General features: G+C 45.1%; 1 protein-coding gene across 2 annotated transcripts; it reads right to left on the reverse strand.

Annotated features, from left to right (window-relative positions):
- Positions 1–626: 626 nt before the first annotated feature.
- On the reverse strand, positions 627–22701 carry LOC137313381 (NACHT, LRR and PYD domains-containing protein 3-like). Of its 2 annotated transcripts, none has more exons than XM_067979515.1 (11): positions 22105–22701; positions 19330–19496; positions 15671–15764; positions 13683–13849; positions 11241–11409; positions 11070–11135; positions 5603–7358; positions 3969–4055; positions 3641–3811; positions 3289–3456; positions 627–3130 (listed from the first exon to the last, which is right to left on the reverse strand). In XM_067979515.1, exons 3-11 carry the CDS (start codon positions 15732–15734, stop codon positions 3043–3045), a joined length of 2736 nt encoding a protein of 911 aa, XP_067835616.1. In that variant the 5' UTR covers positions 15735–15764; positions 19330–19496; positions 22105–22701; the 3' UTR covers positions 627–3042. The 2 variants fall into 2 exon arrangements, with proteins under 2 accessions (XP_067835616.1, XP_067835617.1); XM_067979516.1 differs by having other exon boundaries at positions 3042–3130; positions 3278–3456.
- Position 22702: the final 1 nt, after the last annotated feature.

The following is a 22702-nucleotide window of genomic DNA, read 5'->3' on the forward strand; positions in this document are numbered from 1 at the left end:
CCGTATTTTCCGTTGTTTTGTCCAAGCTGCCACCGTGCTGGTCGTGTGTAAATACACATAAATAATATATATTATGCATATAAGTATTTGTTGTTGCACTAGTAGTTGTTGTGGTGGCGGTCTAAATATAAAGACTGCAACTCTGGTATCCCTCTGAGGTGCCTATTGCCTCCCCTGCAGGGGACAGACAGAATCCTCTCCCCGAGGGGACCGACCGGGGCCTCCCCCCGAGGGGACCGACCGGGGCCTCCCCCGAGGGGACCGACCATTGTTTCCCCCATAGAAGACCGTATGACGCCTCCCCCAGTGGGGACCGACCGGGGCCTCCTCAACAGGCTGCACCCAAACAGGGCCCACCTGAGTTCGGTCTGTTCACTGCCCTGGGGTTTAATTTCCTCTCTGGGCCCTGGTTTTGGGGATTGGGTTTAACATGTTCCTGTTCGATTGTGACCTATGTCTAGAAGTGAATGATGCCCAATATTGCTCCCTGAACGGTCTTACATCTCCCAGTTCAGATTGAATGAGTTCACCTCACCGACCATTAATTAGGATCCCCACAAGCGACTGAGTGAATGGATTAACACTTTCTGACCAAATCTTCAAAGGAGAAGTCAGAGGGCAAATCATGCACAACAGTGATTTATTAACTTGGAATTCATAATTATCATTATTTAACCATTGAGTATAACAATAATAATTACATATAAACAGAGCCACCGAACAATGTTAACAATAAATAATTAATAGGCAGATAATTAACACAATGAATAACCGATTATAAAAGCAGCTGAGAGTATCACCGTAATTCAGCATTAGCTGGATCACTGATTATCACATTATAATTCAGATCAGTGTCTGACACGACTGCAGATTGGTGAGATTAATTTCGGATTCACCATTAAGATATCTGACAATTTAACCCCATTCGATCGCCAGCTTGGGCAATAGATCAGAGAATAAATTCACCTCGGGCATTGGAGCAAAACGGGCGATAGCGAATTGGCAGCTCTTTTTCGAGTCTGACTGATTTTATTTTCCATTGATTGTTGCTTTCACCGATGAGATGCGAAACCAGAGCTCACTCTGTCTGTTTCAGTGGACGGAACAGATCCAGGAACAATAACTGAAGAAGAGATGGGGAGTCCCTGGTGCTCCGATAAACATTGAACCAATGTTGACCCGGTGTCCCACTGCAGCCCAGTCTGAGCCCCACCCTGGGCCCTTCCTGTTTGTACATTGACCCAGTGTCGCACTGCAGCCCAGACTGAGCCCCACCCAGGGCCCTTCCTGTTTGTACATTGACCCAGTGTCGCACTGCAGCCCAGACTGAGCCCCACCCTGGGCCCTTCCTGTGTGTACATTGACCCAGTGTCGCACGGCAGCCCAGTCTGAGCCCCACCCTGGGCCCTTCCTGTCTGTGCACTGACCCAGTGCCCCACAGCAGCCCAGACTGAGACACATCCTGGGCCCTTCCTGTCTCCACATTGACCCAGTGCCCCACTGCAGCCCAGACTGAGCCTCACCCTGGGCCCTTCCTGTCTGTACATTGACCCAGTGTCCCACTGCAGCCCAGGCTGAGCCACACCCTGGGCCCTTCCTGTCTGTACATTGACCCAGTTTCCCACTGCAGCCCAGACTGAGCCCCACCCTGGCCCATCCTGTCTGTACATTGACCCAGTGTCCCACTGCAGCCCAGACTGAGCCCCACCTGAGCCCTTCCTGTCTGTACATTGAACCAGTGTCCCACTGCAGCCCAGACTGAGCCCCACCCTGGGCCCTTCCTGTCTGTACATTGACCCAGTGTCCCACTGCAGCCCAGACTGTGCCCCACCCTGGGCCCTTCCTGTCTGTACATTGACCCAGTGTCCCACTGCAGCCAGACTGAGCCCCACCCTGAGCCCTTCCTGTCTGTACATTGACCCAGTGTCCCACTGCAGCCCAGACTGTGCCCCACCCTGGGCCCTTCCTGTCTGTACATTGACCCAGTGTCCCACTGCAGCCCAGACTGAGCCCCACCCTGGGCCCTTCCTGTCTGTACATTGACCCAGTGTCCCACTGCAGCCCAGACTGTGCCCCACCCTGGGCCCTTCCTGTCTGTACATTGACCCAGTGTCCCACTGCAGCCCAGACTGAGCCCCACCCTGGGCCCTTCCTGTCTGTACATTGACCCAGTGTCCCACTGCAGCCCAGACTGAGCCCCACCCTGGGCCCTTCCTGTCTGTACATTGACCCAGTGTCCCACTGCAGCCCAGACTGAGCCCCACCCTGGGCCCTTCCTGTCTGTACATTGATCCAGTGTCCCACTGCAGCCCAGACTAAGCCCCACCCTGGGCCCTTCCTGTCTGTACATTGACCCAGTGCCCCATTGGGGACCATCCAGCCCCGGATATCCGGCAGAATCAGCGCTGGGGGACCGGGTGACTGAGTCTCGAGACCCTGTCGCTGGGCCTCTGACGTCACAATGGGAGACGACGCTCGCTCAGCTCGAGCTGGAAACCGTTAAAGGGGCCGTTCGGATTGAAACCTGGAGCGCGGCCGGTTAAAGGGGAGGGACAGAGAGTCGGCCAAAAATGTTCACATAATGAGACCAGGAATGGTTAAAAATTGAAATGTTCATATAATGAGACCAGAAATGGTTATCAATTGAAATGTTCATATAATGAGACCAGAAATGGTTATCAATTGAAATGTTCATATAATGAGACCGGGAATGGTTATAAATTGAAATGTTCATATAATGAGACCAGGAATGGTTATAAATTGAAATGTTCATATAATGAGACCAGGAATGGTTATAAATTGAAATGTTCATATAATGAGACCAGGAATGGTTATAAATTGAAATGTTCATATAATGAGACCAGGAATGGTTATAAATTGAAATGTTCATAGAATAAGACCAGAAATGGTTATAAATTGAAATGTTCATATAATGAGACCAGGAATGGTTATAAATTGAAATGTTCATATAATGAGACCAGGAATGGTTATAAATTGAAATGTTCATATAATGAGACCAGGAATGGTTATAAATTGAAATGTTCACACTACCACACTCAGTCTGTGTCTGGATTCCCGCAGTGACTCCAGGTGTCTCTTTCCGTTTGGACTGAACTGATTCTCCACCAGCCTGAAACAGATTAAAGATTAAACAGGAAATAAACAGATTGAACAACAGTGTAAATAACAGGGAAACTGCGGTTAATATTTCAATAATAATTACATACAAATATTACCCATAAAAGGGACTGAATGACATTGATATTTTATATATTACTTTAAACTCACTGGATCCACTCCAGACTCCTGCAGGTCAGTATGAGGGAGCGGAGAGCGGGGACAGATTGGTCTGTGAAGGAGTTTGTTCTCAGATTCAGCCATGTCAGTGACCGGTTTGTTCTGAGAGCGGAGTAGAGATCCTCGGCGCAAGAATCTGTGAGACGGTTATCACTTATACTGTGGATCAGAGAGAGAGTAATAACAGGAATCAGGTTGAATCCCCAGTGTTAATTAATAACACAATTACTGATACTAATAATGTACAATATTTATTTGTATTATTATTACTTATACTGACATTAATGTACCGTGTCAGACTTCCAGTTATTATGAACACCATCTCACACAGTCTGATACTTACTCCAGTTCCTGTATTTTACAGTCCGGGTTCCTCAGAGCCGCAGACAATAGTTTCACTCCTGAATCTCCCAGGTTATTGCAACCCACGTTCAGTGCCGTCAGTGACCGGTTTGTACTGAGAGCGGAGGAGAGATCCTCGGTACAAGAAGCTGTGAGACCGTTATCCCATAACCTGGAGATCAGAGAGAGAGAGAGAGACGATCAGAGATAACAGGAATCAGAGTAAATTCCCAAAGTTTATTTGTATTATTATTACTGATACTGAGATTAATGTACAGTGTTCGACTTCCAGTTATTATAAACACAATCTCACACAGTCTGGTACTTACCACAGTCTCATTATTTTACAGTCTGGGTTCCTCAGAGCCGCAGACAATAGTTTCACTCCTGAATCTCGCAGTTTATTGGCCCCCAGTCTAAATACAAACAGACAGAAAGTGAGAAACAAACTGAATCCAATCCCTGACCTGACACAATTGATCTCTGATATTGCAGGAAACAATTGAAAAATCTTCTGGAAATTAATAACCAGATTTCCCTGTCACTGACAATGAATCTCACTCTGCCCAGCTCCCCATATATTCAGGGACTGTCAGTAAATGTATTTATTAAATAAAGTGTTGTCTGTGTGAAGCCTATAAATGTCCCTCAGTCCGGTCTCATTTCCTGATGATCAGAATTACCCTCCTGGAGATCAGTGGCCGATCCCGTCAAGTTTGGCGAAATTGTCTCATTTCTGCTGCTTCTCAAATCCCAGATTTTATGGGAATCCATCGATTTTCCCTGAATTAAATGATAAAGCGGTGATTCTCTGTACTTTATGCAGTATTATATTAATCTGTGTAATATCTCGGGGTGAGTTATCTTGTGAAACGGCTGTAAAATCCGTCCCACAGGATTTCATGTAACAAGGAGAGTTTATTCCGTCCTGTTACAAGTTTTAAATGTCCCTTTACTCCTAGTTTATAGGGGAGGGGAGTCTCTCACTTTATTCCCATTCAACTGGCTCTACATTTATTTCAGGTGAAACGGGCCCGACAATTTGTGGGGAATTTTCTGAAGTTCCGTCCCCGAGCGGGGCCTCACAAACAGGGGGCAGATTATGGGAAATTCCCGGGTTCACTGCCTCTCGTTAACCCAGGAACCTCCCGCTGTGTGTGGGGCCACACCGCTGGCCGGTATGTGTCTGCACTCCTGGGCTAATCCCTCACAACCCATTAGATTTGAACATTTTTACCGGCAGATTTCAGCTCCTAAATCCCACTGAAGTGTCGGCCTGGATTAATGAGCGAGGGGCCTGAATCCACGACCTTCTGACTCAGAGGCACGAGTGCTGCCAGCTGGATGAAGAGATGGTGGATGTATTGGAGAGTGTGAAGGGCTGTGTCATTGATGAGTTAAGATAACGGACCGACGTCCTGCGGGGAAAGCTCAGCTCGCCCACTGACGGTTGACTGCCCGAAAGCTGTGTTTTGCTCTTTGTTACTGAATGTTTGGTGTTTCTGCTTCCCTCTCCTACACACGTTGACAGTCCGGTGACCGTCACTTGCCCCCACACCTCGGTAAGAGGGTGGGATGCTCCGACACACGGACTGCTGCAGTTAGTGTCGGTCTCAGTGTAAGTAACAGTGAGAAGGAGCCTCTTCAATGGGCGTAACTCAGGCAGTGAGAAAAACAGCAACAAATATCATTTATTGCAATTAAATTATCAGACTCTTTCAGTGACCTGTATTTACTGATCCGATAAAGACTGTAAAATCCCCACTTGTTCACAAGGATCCATTTTAGATTCTCCAGTCCTCAGGGAATTACTAACCGATCATCTTATCATTTGTCATATTTGTGTTGAATCTGCTTCTCTCTGGTTTAACTGAACTGTTTGTTTCCCTTCATTACGGAGCAACAATACAATCCGTGACTGTTCTACGATTAGCCAAACAGTTAGAGACAAATAAACAGTTACCTCAACACCTGGCATTTGTGCAGTCCGGGTCCCAGCCGCTGGAATCCTTCACACTGAATGGAGCAGTACTCGAGATCGAGGTATTTTATTGTATCACAGAGTCCAATGACATGAGAGAGCACCGCACAGTCAATCGGGGTCAGTTGCAATGTGCACTCTGCTTCCCTGTCTCCAAATGTAAGTGTTTCCACAGATCCCACTGTGGCCCGAGCCAGTGCTGTATTCTGAGACTCAAACAGGTAGTGGAGTGTGTTCAGGAGGTTCCTTTTTCCAGTTTTACTACCGCTCTTTCTAATCTGTCCTTCAATCATCTCCTTCACCCAGTCAATCACTCTGCAGATTGTTTGATGAAGAAATGGACCCAGAAACTCCTCCAGGGGCCGAGCTGACTGTGAGGAGGAGAGCCCAGCAACAAAACGGAGAAATATCTCAAATCGCCCATCATCCTTGTTGTGGGCTTCACTGAGGAGTTTCCGGATGTCCCCTGGATCTGGAGTCAGGAATTGTGCGAGTGCGGCTACAAACTCTTGGATGGTGAGGTGCGGGAATGTGTAAACCACACTCTGGGCAGAATCATCTCTCCCCAAAAGTTCCATCATGAACCCAGACAGGAACTGGGAAGGTTGCAGATTGTACTTGATCAAATCTCCACCTCTAAACACAATCTTCTTCTCGGAGACTCCTGTGTAGGCCATCTCACCGATCTTCAGTAACACATCACGGGGGGATTCAATCTCTCGGCCATGGTTTTTCAGAATGTTATAAATATAGTAGGAATATAGTTGGGTGATGGTCTTGGGAACTTTCTGCTGTTTCCTGTCTCTTTGTGTGAAGAAGGGACCCAGTGACAGACCAAGGATCCAGCAGTAGGAAGGGTTGTAACACATGGTGTACAGGATCTCGTTCTCCTCCACATGTTTGAAAACAGCTGCTGCCACCGACTGATCTTCAAAAAACTTGTTGAAATATTCCTTCCGTTCCTCACCAACAAATCCCAGGATTTCAGCCCAAACACTGATCTCAGCCTTTTCCAATACATGTAATTCAGTGGGGCGGCTGGTCACGAGCACTGAACATCCTGGGAGCAGCTTGTGATGTATTAAACTGTACACGATGTCAGACACTTCACACTGGTCTTCAGGATCTGTGCAGATGTAATCAGCCTCTGTATTTCTCCGATTGTCAGCAAAATCGATACTGTCCTTGAATTCATCTAAACCATCGAATATAAACAGTAATCCCTCTGGGTTCTTCCAGAGCTCTCCCAGAATATTCCCAAAGTAAGGATACAAATCCAGTATCAGATTCCTCAGGTTTATTCTACAGTTAATAGCGTTCAAATCCCGGAATTTAAAACTGAAAACAAATTGAAGGTGTGGGTATATTTTCCCAGTGGCCCAGTCATAAATAATCTTTTGTACCATTGTTGTTTTTCCAATCCCCGCGACTCCGCTCACTGCTGCTGTACTCCCAGATTTGGATTTTCTCTGGGAAAAACTGCTCTGGAACAATTGATCAGTTCGGATTTTTTCCAGTTCTCTCCGGAGATGTTTCTCTCTCCACTCTTCATGGTCTCGGCCTCTTGCCAGTAGTTCATGTTCGACAAGTGTCCGATCTCGAACAGTAGAAATAACCGTTAGCTCAGTGTATAGAGTGACCAGCTGGAAAATCTTAACCTTTTCCTTTATTAGGATCGTGTTCACTTTCAGTGTTTCAGTTTGGACCCGGAGTGTTTCCTTGTGTTTCTGTTGAACATCTTCAATTAGAACAGACAGAAAGTGATTCTTAATGTTAGTTGTATTGGCATAAAACCAAATTCTCAATATCACTTTACTATTCAGTAAAATGTTCCGAGATTGAATTTGCAGCTTCAATAGAGGTGCGAGCAGGAAATTAAACTCAGTTACTGAAAACCTCGCTTGAAAGTGAATAACGGCTGAGAGAAGTTTCAAGTCCTCACGATTCAAATATTGACTGCACATGGAGATTTCTGTGAAAGTGATATTTTCCATCTGATGATTAATACTATCAGACCTGGCCTGAACCATGGACATCTCATTACAAATCTAAATGTGATTCTGGTTCTACGAAACTGGAGGTTCTAGTGGATTATCCTATGAAACCGTCAGAGGTGCTAACCTTTTGCGGAAATGGGAAATATGTTATTGTGTGCATTGGGAGAGGGATAGACTGTGAATGGACAGAAGTTCCACTGTTATTGTATCAGAGCTTGGGCAGGTTTTCTGTGATATTGTGGGCACTGGGAGAGGGACAGGCGAAGAATGGACAGAAGTTCCACTGTTATTGTATCAGACCTCGGGCAGGTTTTCTGTGATATTGTGGGCACTGGGAGAGGGACAGACTGTGAATGGACAGAAGTTCCACTGTTATTGTATCAGACCTCGGGCAGGTTATCTGGGATATTGTGGGCACTGGGAGACGGACAGACTGTGAATGGACAGAAGTTCCACTGTTATTGTATCAGACCTCGGGCAGGTTATCTGAGATATTGTGAGCACTGGGAAAGGGATAGACTGTGAATGGACAGAAGTTCCACTGTTATTGTATCAGACCTCGGGCAGGTTATCTGGGATATTGTGTGCACTGGGAGAGTGAAAGATTGAATAGACAGGAGTTAAGTTGCTGTTGTTTTCGGACTCGGTGGGGTTATCTGGGATATTACATGCATTTCTATCGTCACCTGATCACAGGTAAAGATTACTGCCATTCTGAAGGTACAGAGGCGAATCAGAAAAATGAATTAAGGTATTTGGACTTTAGGTTGAAGGAATGGTGAGAGGGTTTGATGTATTTTGTTTGGGCAAGAAACTTCGGAATTGAAATGTTTTAATGGAATTCCCAACATTAGTTAGGACAAAAGAACATAAGAAATAGGAGGAGTGGGCCATAAGCCTGCTCCAGCAGTCAATCAGATCATGTCTGATCTACCTGAAATCCACTTTCCCGCCCAATTCCCTTATCCACTGATTCCCTTCGTGTCCAAACATCTATCGATCTCAGTCTTGAATATACTGAATGGAAACCGGAAACAGGCTCACAAACAACACAATAATTAATATCGGAAAAGGGAAGTCAGGGTAATTTTCTCACACAAAGGGCCAGAGAAACATGGGAAGGACACTAAAAGGGCAGTGTAAGTGGGGTAAAGGGATAATTGAATGTGTTACGGATACACTGAGAGGAGGGGGAGTTGGTGTCATCTCTCTTAGGGACAGGCTTATATGGGCCAAATGGCCTTTTCCTGTCTGTACTCATTCTCCTCTTATATTGTGTTTCAGAAATTGTGAACAATTTTGCAGCAGTTTTTCACGTACATTCATTAAATGTGTTTTTATAACAGTCCTGTCATATCATCGATTAGAATTAGAATTACTGCCCACATCATTCAGTGTGCTGGTGGAGCAGAAAACATTCACAGTTCATTTCAATTGTTCACCCAATAATTACACTCCATTGTTCCATTTTGGTCTGAATTTCCTATAATGAAGGTTTGGGAAATTACAAATCTCTTTCCATTAGTCATTACATTGGGTCTAAAAAGACCCCTGAGTTAAAGGACTATTCTTTGAGCAGAATAAGGTTCTCACTTTCTCTGCCATTCGGAAGTTAACCCATAACTTCTGAATTACCCTGAATATTGTCTTTCCCTCCACGGATTAAAGATCTATTGTGTTAACATCTGCACATCTTCTGAGATCAGATCGAACACTTTAACGTCTCATTCTGTGCTGTGAAATGATAACATTTTAATATTTCGCATTTCTCCACCTCTTTCCCTCTAGCTGATGGTGGGAATATTTCTGGGAGGGGGGTGCCAGGTAACCCATAACATCTGGCTCAAGGCACTGCTCATTAAATTTGAGCCTAGAGCATCTGTGCGGTGCACACCTGGCAGGATCCCGATACATTGTGAATCCTCATACACACCCGGCAAGAACCTTTTGCACTGTGGGATTCACAGTGCAAAAGGTTCTTGCCGGGTGTGTATGAGGATTCACAATGTATCGGGATCCTGCCAGGTGTGTATGAGGATTCACAGTGTATCAGGTTCCTGCGAGGTGTGTAAGGGGATTCACAGTGTATCAGAATCCTGCGAGGTGTGTAAGGGGATTCACAGTGTATCAGGATCCTGCCAGGTGTGTATGGGGATTCACAGTGTATCAGGATCCTGCCAGGTGTATGGGGATTGACAGTATATTAGGATCCTGCTAGGTGTGTAAGGGGATTGACAGTATATCAGGATCCTGCCAGGTGTGTATGGGGATTGACAGTATATCATGATCCTGCCAGGTGTGTATGGGGTTTCACAGTATATCAGGATCCTGCCAGGTGTGCAAGGAGATTCACAGTGTACCAGGATCCTGCCAGGTGTGTAAGGGGTTTCACAGTATATCAGGATCCTGCCAGGTGTGTAAGGAGATTCACAGTGTATCAGGTTCCTGCCAGGTGTGTAAGGGGATTCACAGTGTATCAGGATCCTGCCAGATGTGCATGGGGATTCACAGTGTATCAGGATCCTGCCAGGTGTGTATGAGAATTCACAGTGTAACAGGATCCTGTCAGGTGTGTATGGGGATTCACAGTGTATCAGGATCCTGCCAGGTGTGTATGGGGATTCACAGTGTGTCAGGATCCTGCCAGGTGTGTAAGGGGATTCACAGTGTATCAGGATCCTGCCAGGTGTGCATGGGGATTCACAGTGTATCAGGATCCTGCCAGGTGTGTATGAGAATTCACAGTGTATCTGGATCCTGTCAGGTGTGTATGGGGATTCATAGTGTATCAGGATCCTGCCAGGTGTGTGTGGGGATTGACAGTGTATCAGGATCCTGCCAGGTGTGTCTGGGGATTCACAGTATATCAGGATCCTGCCAGGTGTGTATGAGAATTCACAGTGTATCGGGATCCTGCAAGGTGTGTATGAGAATTCACAGTGTATCGGGATTCTGCCAGGTGTGTATGGGAATTGACACTGTATCAGGATCCTGCCAGGTGTGTATGAGAATTCACAGTGTAACAGGATCATACCAGGTGTGTATGGGGATTCACAGTGTATCAGGATCCTGCCAGGTGTGTCAGGGGATTCATAGCGTTTCAGGATCCTGCCAGGAATGTATGCAGTTGGATTAATTGGAGTAATACAAACTTACCAATAATTCAAAACAAGTAGTGACTTTTATCTTCAAGCTGCGCAAAGCATTTTTTTCCTGCTATACCAGGGCATCTCACAGACGAATATAAAGCGCTGCAGTGTATTAGGATCCTGCCAGATGCAAGTGGTTTCACGGGATTAACGACTAATCGAAATGAACTTTTATTCTCTTTCCTCCACCCTTTGAATTTCTGATTCCCAGATTCTGACAATCTCTAAACAAAAGACTACAGTCAAACATTCTGATTCTCAGGAGTGAAATAAACGGTTTGAAATCCCCATTTCATCACTTACCTTTCAGGTGACTGGGTATTTCAGATAAACCTCGTCCGATGTCCATATAATCAAATGGATCAGGACCTGTATAAATCAATGAGCTTTCGTAAAATCTGATCTGTGTAATATTATAGTAAATTCTGCAGTGTTTCAATCTGAAATTGAATTCAGTGTGTGATTTTACCGTACCAAGTTTCTGCATCTCTTTCAGTATTTTGACCAACTTTGGTAACCTGTGCATTTTCAGAAAGGATTCCCACATCACCCTTCGGGCCTGAGAGCCTTTCTCCATCACCAGATTTAGGAGAAGTTTGGAACTGTCCGCCCTGTTTCCCTTCACCGCGAGCTCAGTGACTTTCTGTAAAGAATAATAATGAAAATATTGAGGAGTGGAGTGAAAGACAAAGATTGAGAATGAAGGAAAGGAGCTGCTCTCTGATGGGATCTCCCAGTTTATATTGAGGAGTGGAGTGAAAGACAAAAACTGAGAATAAGAAATAGGAGCAGCAGTAGGCCAATCGGCCCCTCGAGCCTGCTCCACCATTCAATAAGATCATGGCTGATCTGATCCTAAACTCAAATCTAAATTCATGTCCAATTTCCTGCCCGATCTCCATAACCCCTAATTCCCTTTACTTTTAGGAAACTGTCTATTTCTGTTTTAAATTTATTTAATGATGTAGCTTCCACAGCTTCCTGGGGCAGCAAATTCCACAGACCTACTACCCTCTGAGTGAACAAGTTTCTCCTCATCTCAGTTTTGAAAGAGCAGCCCCTTATTCTAAGATTATGCCCCCTAGTTCTAGTTTCACCCATCCTTGGGAACATCCTTACCGCATCCACCCGATCAAGCCCCTTCACAATCTTACATGTTTCAATAAGATCGCCTCTCATTTTTCGGAACTCCAATGAGTAGAGTCCCAATCTACTCAACCTCTCCTCATACGTCCGCCCCCTCATCCCTGGGATTAACCGAGTGAAACTTCTTTGTACTGCCTCAAGAGCAAGTATGTATTTTCTTAAGTATGGAGACTAAAGCTGTATGCAGTATTCCAGGTGCGGTCTCACCAATACCTTATATAACTGCCCCAATACCTCCCTGTTTTTAGATTCTATCCCCAAAGAGAAAGGAGCTGCTCCGTGGTGGGATCTCCCAGTTTATATTGAGTGGAGTGAAAGACAAAGACTGATAATGAGAAGGAAAGGAGCTGCTCCGTGATGGGATCTCCCAGTTTATATTGAGCACTGAAAGTAATCACTGGGCCGGGTACTGATCCATTCTGAACATGGGCAAAATATTCTGTAAACATCTTGATTCATCAACAAAAACATAGCACCTTTAATGTAGAAAAATGTCCCACAGCGATTCACAGGAGTGGAATCATACAATGGGCCCGAGACAAAGGAAGGCATATTATTCGGGGTAACCAAAAGCTGGATAAAGAATCAAATTTTCAGCAGAAGAGGGAGGTAGAGAGGTGGAGGGGTTTAGGGAGTGAATTCCAGAGCCTGGGTCCAAAAACTACAGAATGCTAGGCCACCGCTGGTCGGGCGATGGGGAGAGGCACAAGATGCCAGAGTCAGAGCAATATAGATTTCTAGTGAGGGGCGGCACCATGAAGTGATTTAAACAGGAGGATGGGAATTGAAAATTGAAGTCATTCGAGAACTGCGATAGGTGAACGAGCACAGGAGTGAGGGGTGAGCGGGATGGGCGAGGGACAGGTTACAGGCAGCAGCGTTTTGGATGTGTTGAAGTTTAAAGAAGGCGGAGAATGGGAAGCCGGCCAGGAGAGCATCGGAATAGTTGCGTCCGGAGGAAATTTCCTCCAATTAAATATTGGGAAGACCGAAACCATCCCTTTGTCACTTCCACACTCCACCATTCCAATGGTGTCCTGGCCGGCCTCCCACCTTCCAGCCTCCGTAAACTTGAGCTCATCCAAAACTCTGCTTCCCGTAGCCTAACTCACACCAAGTCCCGTTCACCCAACACCCCTGTGCTCGCCGACCTTCATTGGCTCCCGATCCTGAAACTGATCGATTTTAAAATTCTCATCGCTGTGCACAAATCCTACCATGACGTTGCCTCTCCCTATCTCTGTAACCTCCTCCAGCCCTACAAACCCCTCAGATCTCTGCCATCCTCCAATTCTGGCCTCTTGTGCATCCCCGATTGTCGTTGCTCCATCATTGGTGGTTTTGCCTTCAACTGCCGAGTCCACAAGCTGTGAAAATTCTCTCCCTAAACATCTCCGCCTCTCTACCTCTCTCTCCTTTCCTTTAAGACCTGCCTCTTTGACCAAGCTTTTGATCACCTCTCCGAATATCTCTTCATGTGGTTTGGTGTCAAATTTTGTTTGATAATCGCTTCTGTGAAAAGGCGCTGTTTAAATGCATGTTGCTGTTGTCGTTACCCTGTCCTTTCTCTGTGCAGATATTGACTGATCCATTTGGGTATTATCATCTCTTCCTATCATTGGTTCAGATTCAAATATATTCAGTTTTATGCACTTCTTCCCTATTTGGCCTGTTTCTGTCCTGTAACATTCTATGATTCTAAGATGTGATATTCTGTCACTTCTGTTACTTTTAAATAATCCAAACTCATTCTGTGCCCATTCCACTTACGTGATATTCTTGTCCACTGAAATGGTCCTCGCCTGTTAACATGAGACTGAGTCCCTCCACCCCCTCTTCAATCGCCTGTTCTATTCTGTCCCGGTAGAATTTCGTCAACTGGAACAGCTGGTAATCGTCGCACTTTGTCAGGAACTCAGTGATTGCAGTGTTCGGATCTGTGAACAAAAATGGAGAAAACTAAACACATTATTTACTTTCTATCCGGGCGGTTACATTTCCTCTTATACCAAACGTCTGAAGCCTCCTGTGAGTCACATTATCAAACACCTTCTGAAAACCGATAAACACCGCATGTGCTGCCTTCCATCGTTCCGTACAGTCAATTCTTAAAAACCGGTGTTTAAATATGTGAAACACGGCTTGTCTACAGCGAATCAGTTCCAGCCTCCCCTGATCATCCCGTGTCTCTAAATGTTCATTAATTCGACCTGGAATGACAGATTTGAGGAGTTTGCCCACTGCTGACGTACACTAATTGATCTCCAGTTACCGGGTTTACCTTCTCTCCCTCTTGAACAGATACATTTCTTTGTCTCTTTCTAATCCGTTTTTATTTCCAAAGTCTCCTCCCTGACTTCATTTAACCGCATTGGTTGTAGGTCCAGCCGCTTCTCTACTTTTCTCAGATCCAAATCCTTCTCCAGTTATCTCTGACATCCTCCTCCAGTACACCGACATTCCCACTAACACCATCAGTGTTAGAATCTTCATTAATCTCCCCGCAAAATGTTATAACCAGGAAGATTTCGCTGAATCCGTGTAAACCTAAACCATGTGGTCTGATAGCTCCTGGACCATATCTCTTATGATTCTGACTTTCCAAATGTGTTTGGAATGATTTGTACATTCATAGACACATAACTTAATCCAAACTCCGATTTTGGGGGTAATTTACCTATAATTCGTTTTTCTTTCCCCCCTCGACATCCATAACTTTATCTCGCAATACTTAAAAACCTCCTACCCTTTTTCCTGCCAATATCATTTCATTACTTCATAAATCATCTGTTCCTGCCCCAACAGTTTTATTAATTCCACGCTTAAGTCTCAGATCCAGATAGTTCCCCCTCTCCGGTCATATCAACTGAAACCTTCCCGCTGCTCCATTCACCCAGTCTGTAAAACCATTGTTGGTCGGTTCAGACCGTGACCGTCCCTTCCCTTCTCCCTGAACTCACTCTAGTCCCCAAGACCGTGAACCCTTCCCTCCTGCTCCATTCACCCAGTCTGTAAAATCATTGTTGCTCGGTTCAGACCGTGACCGTCCCTTCCCTTCTCCCTGAACTCACTCTATCCCCAAGACCGTGAACCCTTCCCTCCTGCTCCAGCCCTGCAGCCACACATTGACCTGCCGCATATTTCCCTCTTTAAGTGGCCCACCGTAAAACAATCCAGAGATCAACACCTGAAGGCCTTGTTTAATGTGTCGAGCCTCAGTCTCAATATTCCCTGTATAATCGTATTTCTATCCATGTTATTGGGTCCGACCATGACTATTCTCTGCTCCCCTTTCCTTTCCAGAGATCGTCCCACCTGTTCCTGGAAATTTTTCCCTCTGACACCAGGGAGGCAACTTACCATTTGGAACCTGCTCAGGGCTGCAGAAGAGTCTGTATATTCCCCAGACTATAGAATCTCCCACCACTATCGCTTTCCTATTGCTGTGCCCCACCTGCCTCTCACCCCTGCCCCACTCGGGGTGTCCACCTGCTCCCCGGTCTCACACTGTTAATCCTCTGAGACGCTGTCTCTATCTACCTTACAGTACCCAACACCAGTTATCTATTGGACAGTTCCAGTACTCAGGAGATCCCTCCACCTGTGACTGCACTGTCCCTCTAGATGGTCACTCACTTCCCTCTATCTGCACAGTATCTGTGCTGTTACCTCTTCCTGTGGTGAGCTGCAGGTTACTGCTCGTGATCTGGACCCTTTGTGAGGTCAGAAATTATATTTTGATGAATTTTTGAACCTACCTGTGTCTATTCTCATTCTTGTTGAAGATGTTGGATCTCCTCCCCTGTTTGAACCTTCAGCCATGGTGGTAACAGATTCCCAGATTCTGATGCTCTGTAATAAATATATTAATATGAAGTTAGACAGAAATATTAAAATGAGGAGAGCGTTGCCTTGTTAAACATGATACCAAGTCCCTCCTCCCCCATCAGTACAACATTTGTTAGCTCTGGGATCGAGCATTTCACGAGTGTTATGATCAACGTTCCACATCAGGTGTGAAACAGACAGCTGCCCAGTGAAACCCACTGAGTCCTTGTTCTCCACCATAAATTCTCCCGCTTCTGACCGTGATGGACTCACATTTGTCTTCACTAATCTTTTTCTTTTTAAATACTTGTAGAAGATTTTACAGTCCACTTTTATGTTCCTTCCACGTTTACTCTCATACTCTGTTTTTCCTCTTAATCATCTTGGTCCTTTTTCGCTGAATTCTAAACTGCTCCCAATCCTCAGGTTTGCTGCTTTTTCTGGTAACTTTATATGACTCTTCTTTGAATCTATCCTTAATCTCTTTTGTTAGCCTTGGCGGAGCCACGTTTCCTTTTGTGTTTTTGCACCAGAAAGGAATGAATGACCAGAAATACGGTCCACTCTTCGTCTTAGGATAAACCCAATCACTGAAACTATCGATAGTTGGTGGGGAATTGAGGGGAAACATCTCTCGGGGCCTCTCCAGACACAAAGGGGAATGTGTCTTTTTCTGATCCAAAGTGGATGACCTCACACTTGCCCACATAAAACACCATCTCCCACAGTTTTCCTCACTCACTGAGTCTGTCTGTGTCCCTGGTTTCCAGTTCCCCAATAGGGTCAGATTCTGTTTTCAGCACAAAGTAACAGGTAATGAAATCTACCCTTTTATTAGGTATATTAAGGTGACATGCAGCTAAGGCGGGAAATGGAGTTGAGGTACAGATCGGTTACGATCTAATAGAGTGACGGGACAGGTTCGAGGGGCTGAACGGCGTCCTCCTGTTCCTGTATAATGTCATTGGGTGGAGTGTGAAACAAACGAGTAATGATACACAGTGTCATACACTTTGGGGAAGGCATTGTGTCACCACACGATGGCAGTGTACCATGTGAGAGAGACAGTGAGAGAGGATGTGTGTGTCTATCAGTGAATGACTGAGTGAGTGTGGGAGAGAGAGGATGCCTCTGAATATCAATGAGTGTGAGAGAGAGAAGATGCCTCTGAACATCAATGCGTGTGAGAGAGAGAAGATGCCTCTGAACATCAGTGAGTGACTGAGTGTTTTGTGTGGAGAGAAGTGCCAGGATGATGAAACCCGACCTTTAACCATCAACAATTTGTAAAATCCGAAACAGACAGGGATCGAACAAGTTAAATTGCCAGAAGACACGTGTCCATATCACAGGTTGGATCAGACACAGCAAGTGGCGTCTCGGGGCAAAGGATCAGAAACCTCTTCCTCATATCGATCCAAAGTTGGAGGAAGTGAGGTTCCCACAAACGGAAAACTTTCGCTTCTGTCTCTGCGAGTTTCAGCATTTTGCTTTTACTTTGTGTCACTCGGGCATAAATGTTGAGACCCACTCAGTTCCCCCTTCAGTGTGATTTTTTTTACCAGAAGGCTTCTTCAATCCCAGTGCTTTTTGATTAAAGTAGATCTGGGTTTCAATTCGTCCCTAACATCCACCTGAGAATAATGGGGTCACCCGCATTTGGTGTTGATTGATTCTCTGCATTAGGTTTTATCTTTAATTCTGATCACCATCTGGTTTCCACCCAGAACCGTGTGTGTGACGAGAGAAAGAGGGGAGATTGACTTTACCCTCCAGTCTTCAGGTTACAAACCTCAGTCAGCAGAGGGGGGCGATGCAACAGATCTACTTTATCCCCCAGTCTCCAGGTTACAAACCTCAGTCAGCAGAGGGGGGCGATGCAACAGATCTACTTTATCCCCCAGTCTCCAGGTTACAAACTGCTGTCAGCAGAGGCGGCCGATGCAACAGATCTACTTTACTCCCCAGTCTCCAGGTTACAAACCGCTGTCAGCAGAGGGGGGCGATGCAACAGATCTCGTTTCCGTTCCTTGAGCTCGCTGACAACTTACAGCCGCCAAATGGAAAGAAATGTTTTGAACTTTGTGTCGCTGCAATTATATTTGCTTTTCGTAGAACACATATTATAACCCCGCCATTTCTTAACAATGGTATTACTGAAAATGATCTCTTTATAATATGAAAGTAACTTTACACACCAGACTTGTACTTTAATCTAAAGGACCTGTCTCAGTGATGTTTTAAAATCACATATTAAAACACGGTCCTCTATTTATACCTGTTAAGTTAGATTAAAGATATTTATTAATCGATAAACGGATGGTTAGAAAAAGGCTTTTAAGATTAATATGTGTCGATAACCAGGGGACACAGATTTAAGATAATTGACAAAAGAAGCAGGCGGGGGGAGATGGAGATTTTCATTTTGATGTGGCCAGATATTATGATCTGGAATGCACTACCTGAACGGGTGTTGGAAGCAGATTCAATAGTAACTTTCTAAATGGAATTCGATAGAATAACGGAATGATTACAGCATCGAAGGAGGCCATTCAGGCCATCGATCCTGTGCCGGCTCTTTTTAAGAGCATTCCAGTTGGTCCCATTCCCCCGCTCTTTCCATGTAGACCTGCAAATATTTTCCCTTACACAATTTATCCAATTCGCTTTTGAAATTTACTATTGAATCTGCTTCCACCACCCTGTCAGGCAGCGCATTCCAGATCATTAAACTCACTGCATTTGGTTCTTTCTCCAATCACCCTAAATGTGTGTCATCTGGTTCTTGACCCTTCCGCCAATGGGAACCGTTTCCCTTTATTTACTTTATCTAAATCGCCATGATTTTGAACACTTCTATGAAATCAAATAGCACGGACATGAATCTGGATTGTATCGGGACAAACATCGCTCTCAGTTTAATAAAAAGAACCCTCGGCCGAGGCCGGGAGCTGGAACAGGTGATCACCCAGAACATTATTCTGACAACACACAAAATAATCAATAGGAAGAATTTTTACAATCCATTCAATAAGATTTACGTATTATTTTATCACCAGTTTATATTTAAATGATAATCATTTAATTCAACTACAATTGTGAAATCCAGAAATCGATTTACTGATGGGAAATAACATTATGTGAAACCCAGTATCCAGTTCAGAATTGTAAGATGATTTATTTTGATTGTTGGTTATGAAATATATTTCAATCCGGTAACACTGTCTGGCACTACCTTAACTCAAAGTGTAATATCGATATTATGGGGGCTATAAAGGTGGGTTATTTCCGAGTTGGTGCTGGGGGCGGGGAGACACTGTATATCTGCTGGGCTCTGCCTCAGACTGGAGTCACCTCTCAGATCAAACCCCTTCACTCTAAAACACACACAAGATTAATTTGTAACTGTGTGTTTTGAGACAGAAACTGATCTCACTTCACATTTCATTGCACGGCCTCATGCTGGATAATTGTACTCGGTGATCAGACTCTCACAGCCTCATTCTCACCATTTCCACCCTTACCTTGTAACCTTTGTGTACTGTCTACAGGACCAGTGTTTATCTAAGTAAATGGAACTTTCTCTTACCTTTCTCCCCAGTCGATCTATGGAAGCTGTTTGAATCGGAAGGGTTCTCTCTGGTTGCTGCTCTCACAATGCTGTGCTGATTCACCTGCTGTTGTTCCTCAGTCTACAATCCCTGTTTACTTCCAGCTGTGGACTTTTCTCAATCACTCCGTCATTCACCGGGAGATCTAATTATGGCAGTGCAGAAAATGAGACCAATACTGACGGTGTGAAGGAGAATCTAATCAGCACTTTCCCTCTAATGTATTATTAAAATAAAAGTAATTGAAACTTAAACAATTGAATATCAAATATTTGATTGAATAAACACACTGTTTGAGGAACTCTGTTCTCACATTCCATGTCTCTTTACCACCCCGACCACAATATGTGATCGTTTCATACTCCAACCCCAGTTAGAGGCAATTCCTTCTCAATGTCCCGTCATTGTTTTTAGGATCGCATTTGCTATTTGTGAATCAGTGGCCATTCCTTTATATTTTCTGCCTGAACTCCATCGAGGGGCGAGACTCCAAGTTTCCAAGTGTATTTTACTGGCATCATCGACAACAGGGAGAGTTGATGGGACACCGTGACTGGGAAGTGTGACTATTGCAGTGAGTTCACTTCACTGAATATGTTACATAACATAACATAACATGGGACTGATTTCTCACAGAAAGAAGAGATTTCGCTTGCTGTGAGTGTTACTCTTTAGTGTGGACACTCCGATGAGTAAATCTCCTGTTTACAGCTGTGGGGTGGGTTTCTAACCGTCTTGAATTGACAGTTCCTGACTCAGAGACTGGATGTGTCTCCAGTTAGCTGCAAATTCCAAAGTGCTGGCATGTGGGGTGGGGAAGGAACGTTTTATAACCACAAGTGAGACATTTTAATAAGAATACATTACCGTCAAATAGGTATTAACTGTAATAACAACATCTCTGTGTGGGAATATGGAGGGAACGTTGACCATATTTAAGAGAACAAGAGAAAATAGAAGCTCTCAGCAATTAACTTGTTTCTATTTTGCTCTAAATGGTCATTGATGTGCACAACTTGACTAGAGGTTACAACTCATTCTCATGCCTTTAAGAAAATATCTCTGATTAGAGAGAATCAGGATCAGTAACTGAATGATTTGAAGTAGAATGTGTGAACAAATATGGCCTACTCTTAGTTTTAGGATAAATCAAATCACTATCTCCAAAAATATCAGTAGTTGATGGGGAATTGGAGTTGAAAATTTATCGGGGCCACTCTCCAAACACAATGGATATGATTAAAGGACACACACTTTGGGGAGGGCACGGTGTCACCAAAGGATGGCAATGCACCGTGTATGGTACAAGTGGGCGGGGAGCGCACTGTGTCACCACAGGACGGCTGTGTACCGTTTATGGCACAAGGGGGCGGGAGTGCGCTGTGTCACCACACGATGTCTGTGCACCGTGTCTGACACAAAGGAGCGGGGAGGGCACTATGTCACCACAGAATGGCAGTTTACTATTCCTTACAAAAGGGGCGGGGCAGGCACTCTTGGGCACCGACCCCAAACGATGGCAGTGTACCATATGAGATAGAGAGCAGACGTGTGTATATCAGTCAGTGACTCTTTGTGTGTTTGATGGAGAGAGATAGGGGAAGTGAATGCCTGTCGATATCAGTGAGTGCATCTGAATGTGTGTGTATATGAGAGTGAAACAGATTTTATCAGTGGGCAACTGAGGATTGTATGAATGTGAGAGAGAGACAATGGATGCCTCTGTATAACTCTGTGAGACTCTGAATGTATGTTTATCTGAGAGAGCCAGATACATAGTATATCTGTGAACAACTAATTGAGTGTGTCAGTATGAGAGAGACACATACAGAGAGAGAGACAAAGGGTGCGTCTGTATATCTGAGTGACTCTGAGCAGGTGTGTGTATATGTGATGGAGGGAGACACTCAGTGTATCAGTGAGGGACTGACTGAGTGCGTGTGTATGTGAGACGCAGAGAGAGAGACAATGGCTCTGGATATCTGAGTGAGTGTGTGTGTGAGAGAAAGAGACAGAGGATGCCTTGTGTATCAGTGAGTGACTGAGTATCTGTGTGTATTTTCAGTTGGGGAGAAGCGGCAGGATGATGAAAACTAACCTTTAACCATCAAACACTTCTAAAATCCTACACAGACCGGGATTTAACAAGTTAAATTGCCAGAAGACACGTGTCCATATCAAATGTTCAATCAGACACAGCAAGTGCAGATTACATGCAAAGTGCAAAAGCCTCTTACTCTTATCGATAAACAGTTTGAGGAAGTGAGTTCCCGCAAACGGAAACCGTTCGCTTCTGTCTCTGCAAGTTTCAGCATTTTACTGTTACTTTGTGTCGCTCAGGGGCAGACATTTTGAGACCAACTCAGTTCCCCGTTCAGTTTAATTTTTTACCAGAAGGTTTATTCAATCCCATTGTGTTGTGATTAAAGTAGCTCTGGGTTTCAATTCGACCCCAACATCCACCTGAGAATAATGGGGTCACCCGCATTTGGTGTTGATTAATTCTCTACATTAGGTTTTATCTTTAATTCTGATCACCATCTGGTTGCCACCCAGATCCGTATGTGTGACGAGAGAAAGACGAGAGATCTGCACTTCATGTATTCATGTTTTTCCTTCTATATAATAGTAGACTCCGAGTCCAAATAACTAAGGTGCCCCTTTCATTTCCCCATCTTTTTCTCCAATCCATCACTTTCACTCTCTCCTTTCCCTTTATAATCCTCCACTCTGAAACATTCTCAGTCACTCACCCAATTCATCCATTGAAAAGACTGAAGCGACATGTGATCTGGTCCGCACGGCTCCTGTCCCCAGTCAGGACTCTGATACTCGGGGATTCGGCTGATCCCCCCTCCTTGCTCTTCCTGTCCCTCGTCAGGACTCTGGTAGTCGGGGATTTGGCTGATCTCTCCGCCTTGTTCTCCCTGTCCCCAGTCCGGACTCTGATACTCCGGGATTCGGCTGATCTCCCCGCCTTGCTCTCCCTGTCCCCAGTCCGGACTCTGATACTCCGGGATTCGGTTGATCTCCCCGCCTTGCTCTCCCTGTCCCCAGTCAGGACTCTGATACTCCGGGATTCGGCTGATCTCCCCGCCTTGCTCTTCCTGTCCCCAGTCAGGACTCTGATACTCGGGGATTCGGCTGATCTCCCCGCCTTGCTCTCCCTGTCCCCAGTCAGGACTCTGATACTCCGGGATTCGGCTGATCTCCCCGCCTTGCTCTTCCTGTCCCCAGTCAGGACTCTGATACTATGGGGATTCGGCTGATCTCCCCGCCTTGCTCTCCGCTCGACACAATCTGAATGGAGCCTCCAGGAAGTATCAGCGCACATCAACCTCGCTGTCACCT

Source organism: Heptranchias perlo, unplaced genomic scaffold (genome assembly GCF_035084215.1).
Source record: "Heptranchias perlo isolate sHepPer1 unplaced genomic scaffold, sHepPer1.hap1 HAP1_SCAFFOLD_47, whole genome shotgun sequence".
In the NCBI taxonomy this organism is placed as follows: domain Eukaryota; kingdom Metazoa; phylum Chordata; class Chondrichthyes; order Hexanchiformes; family Hexanchidae; genus Heptranchias; species Heptranchias perlo.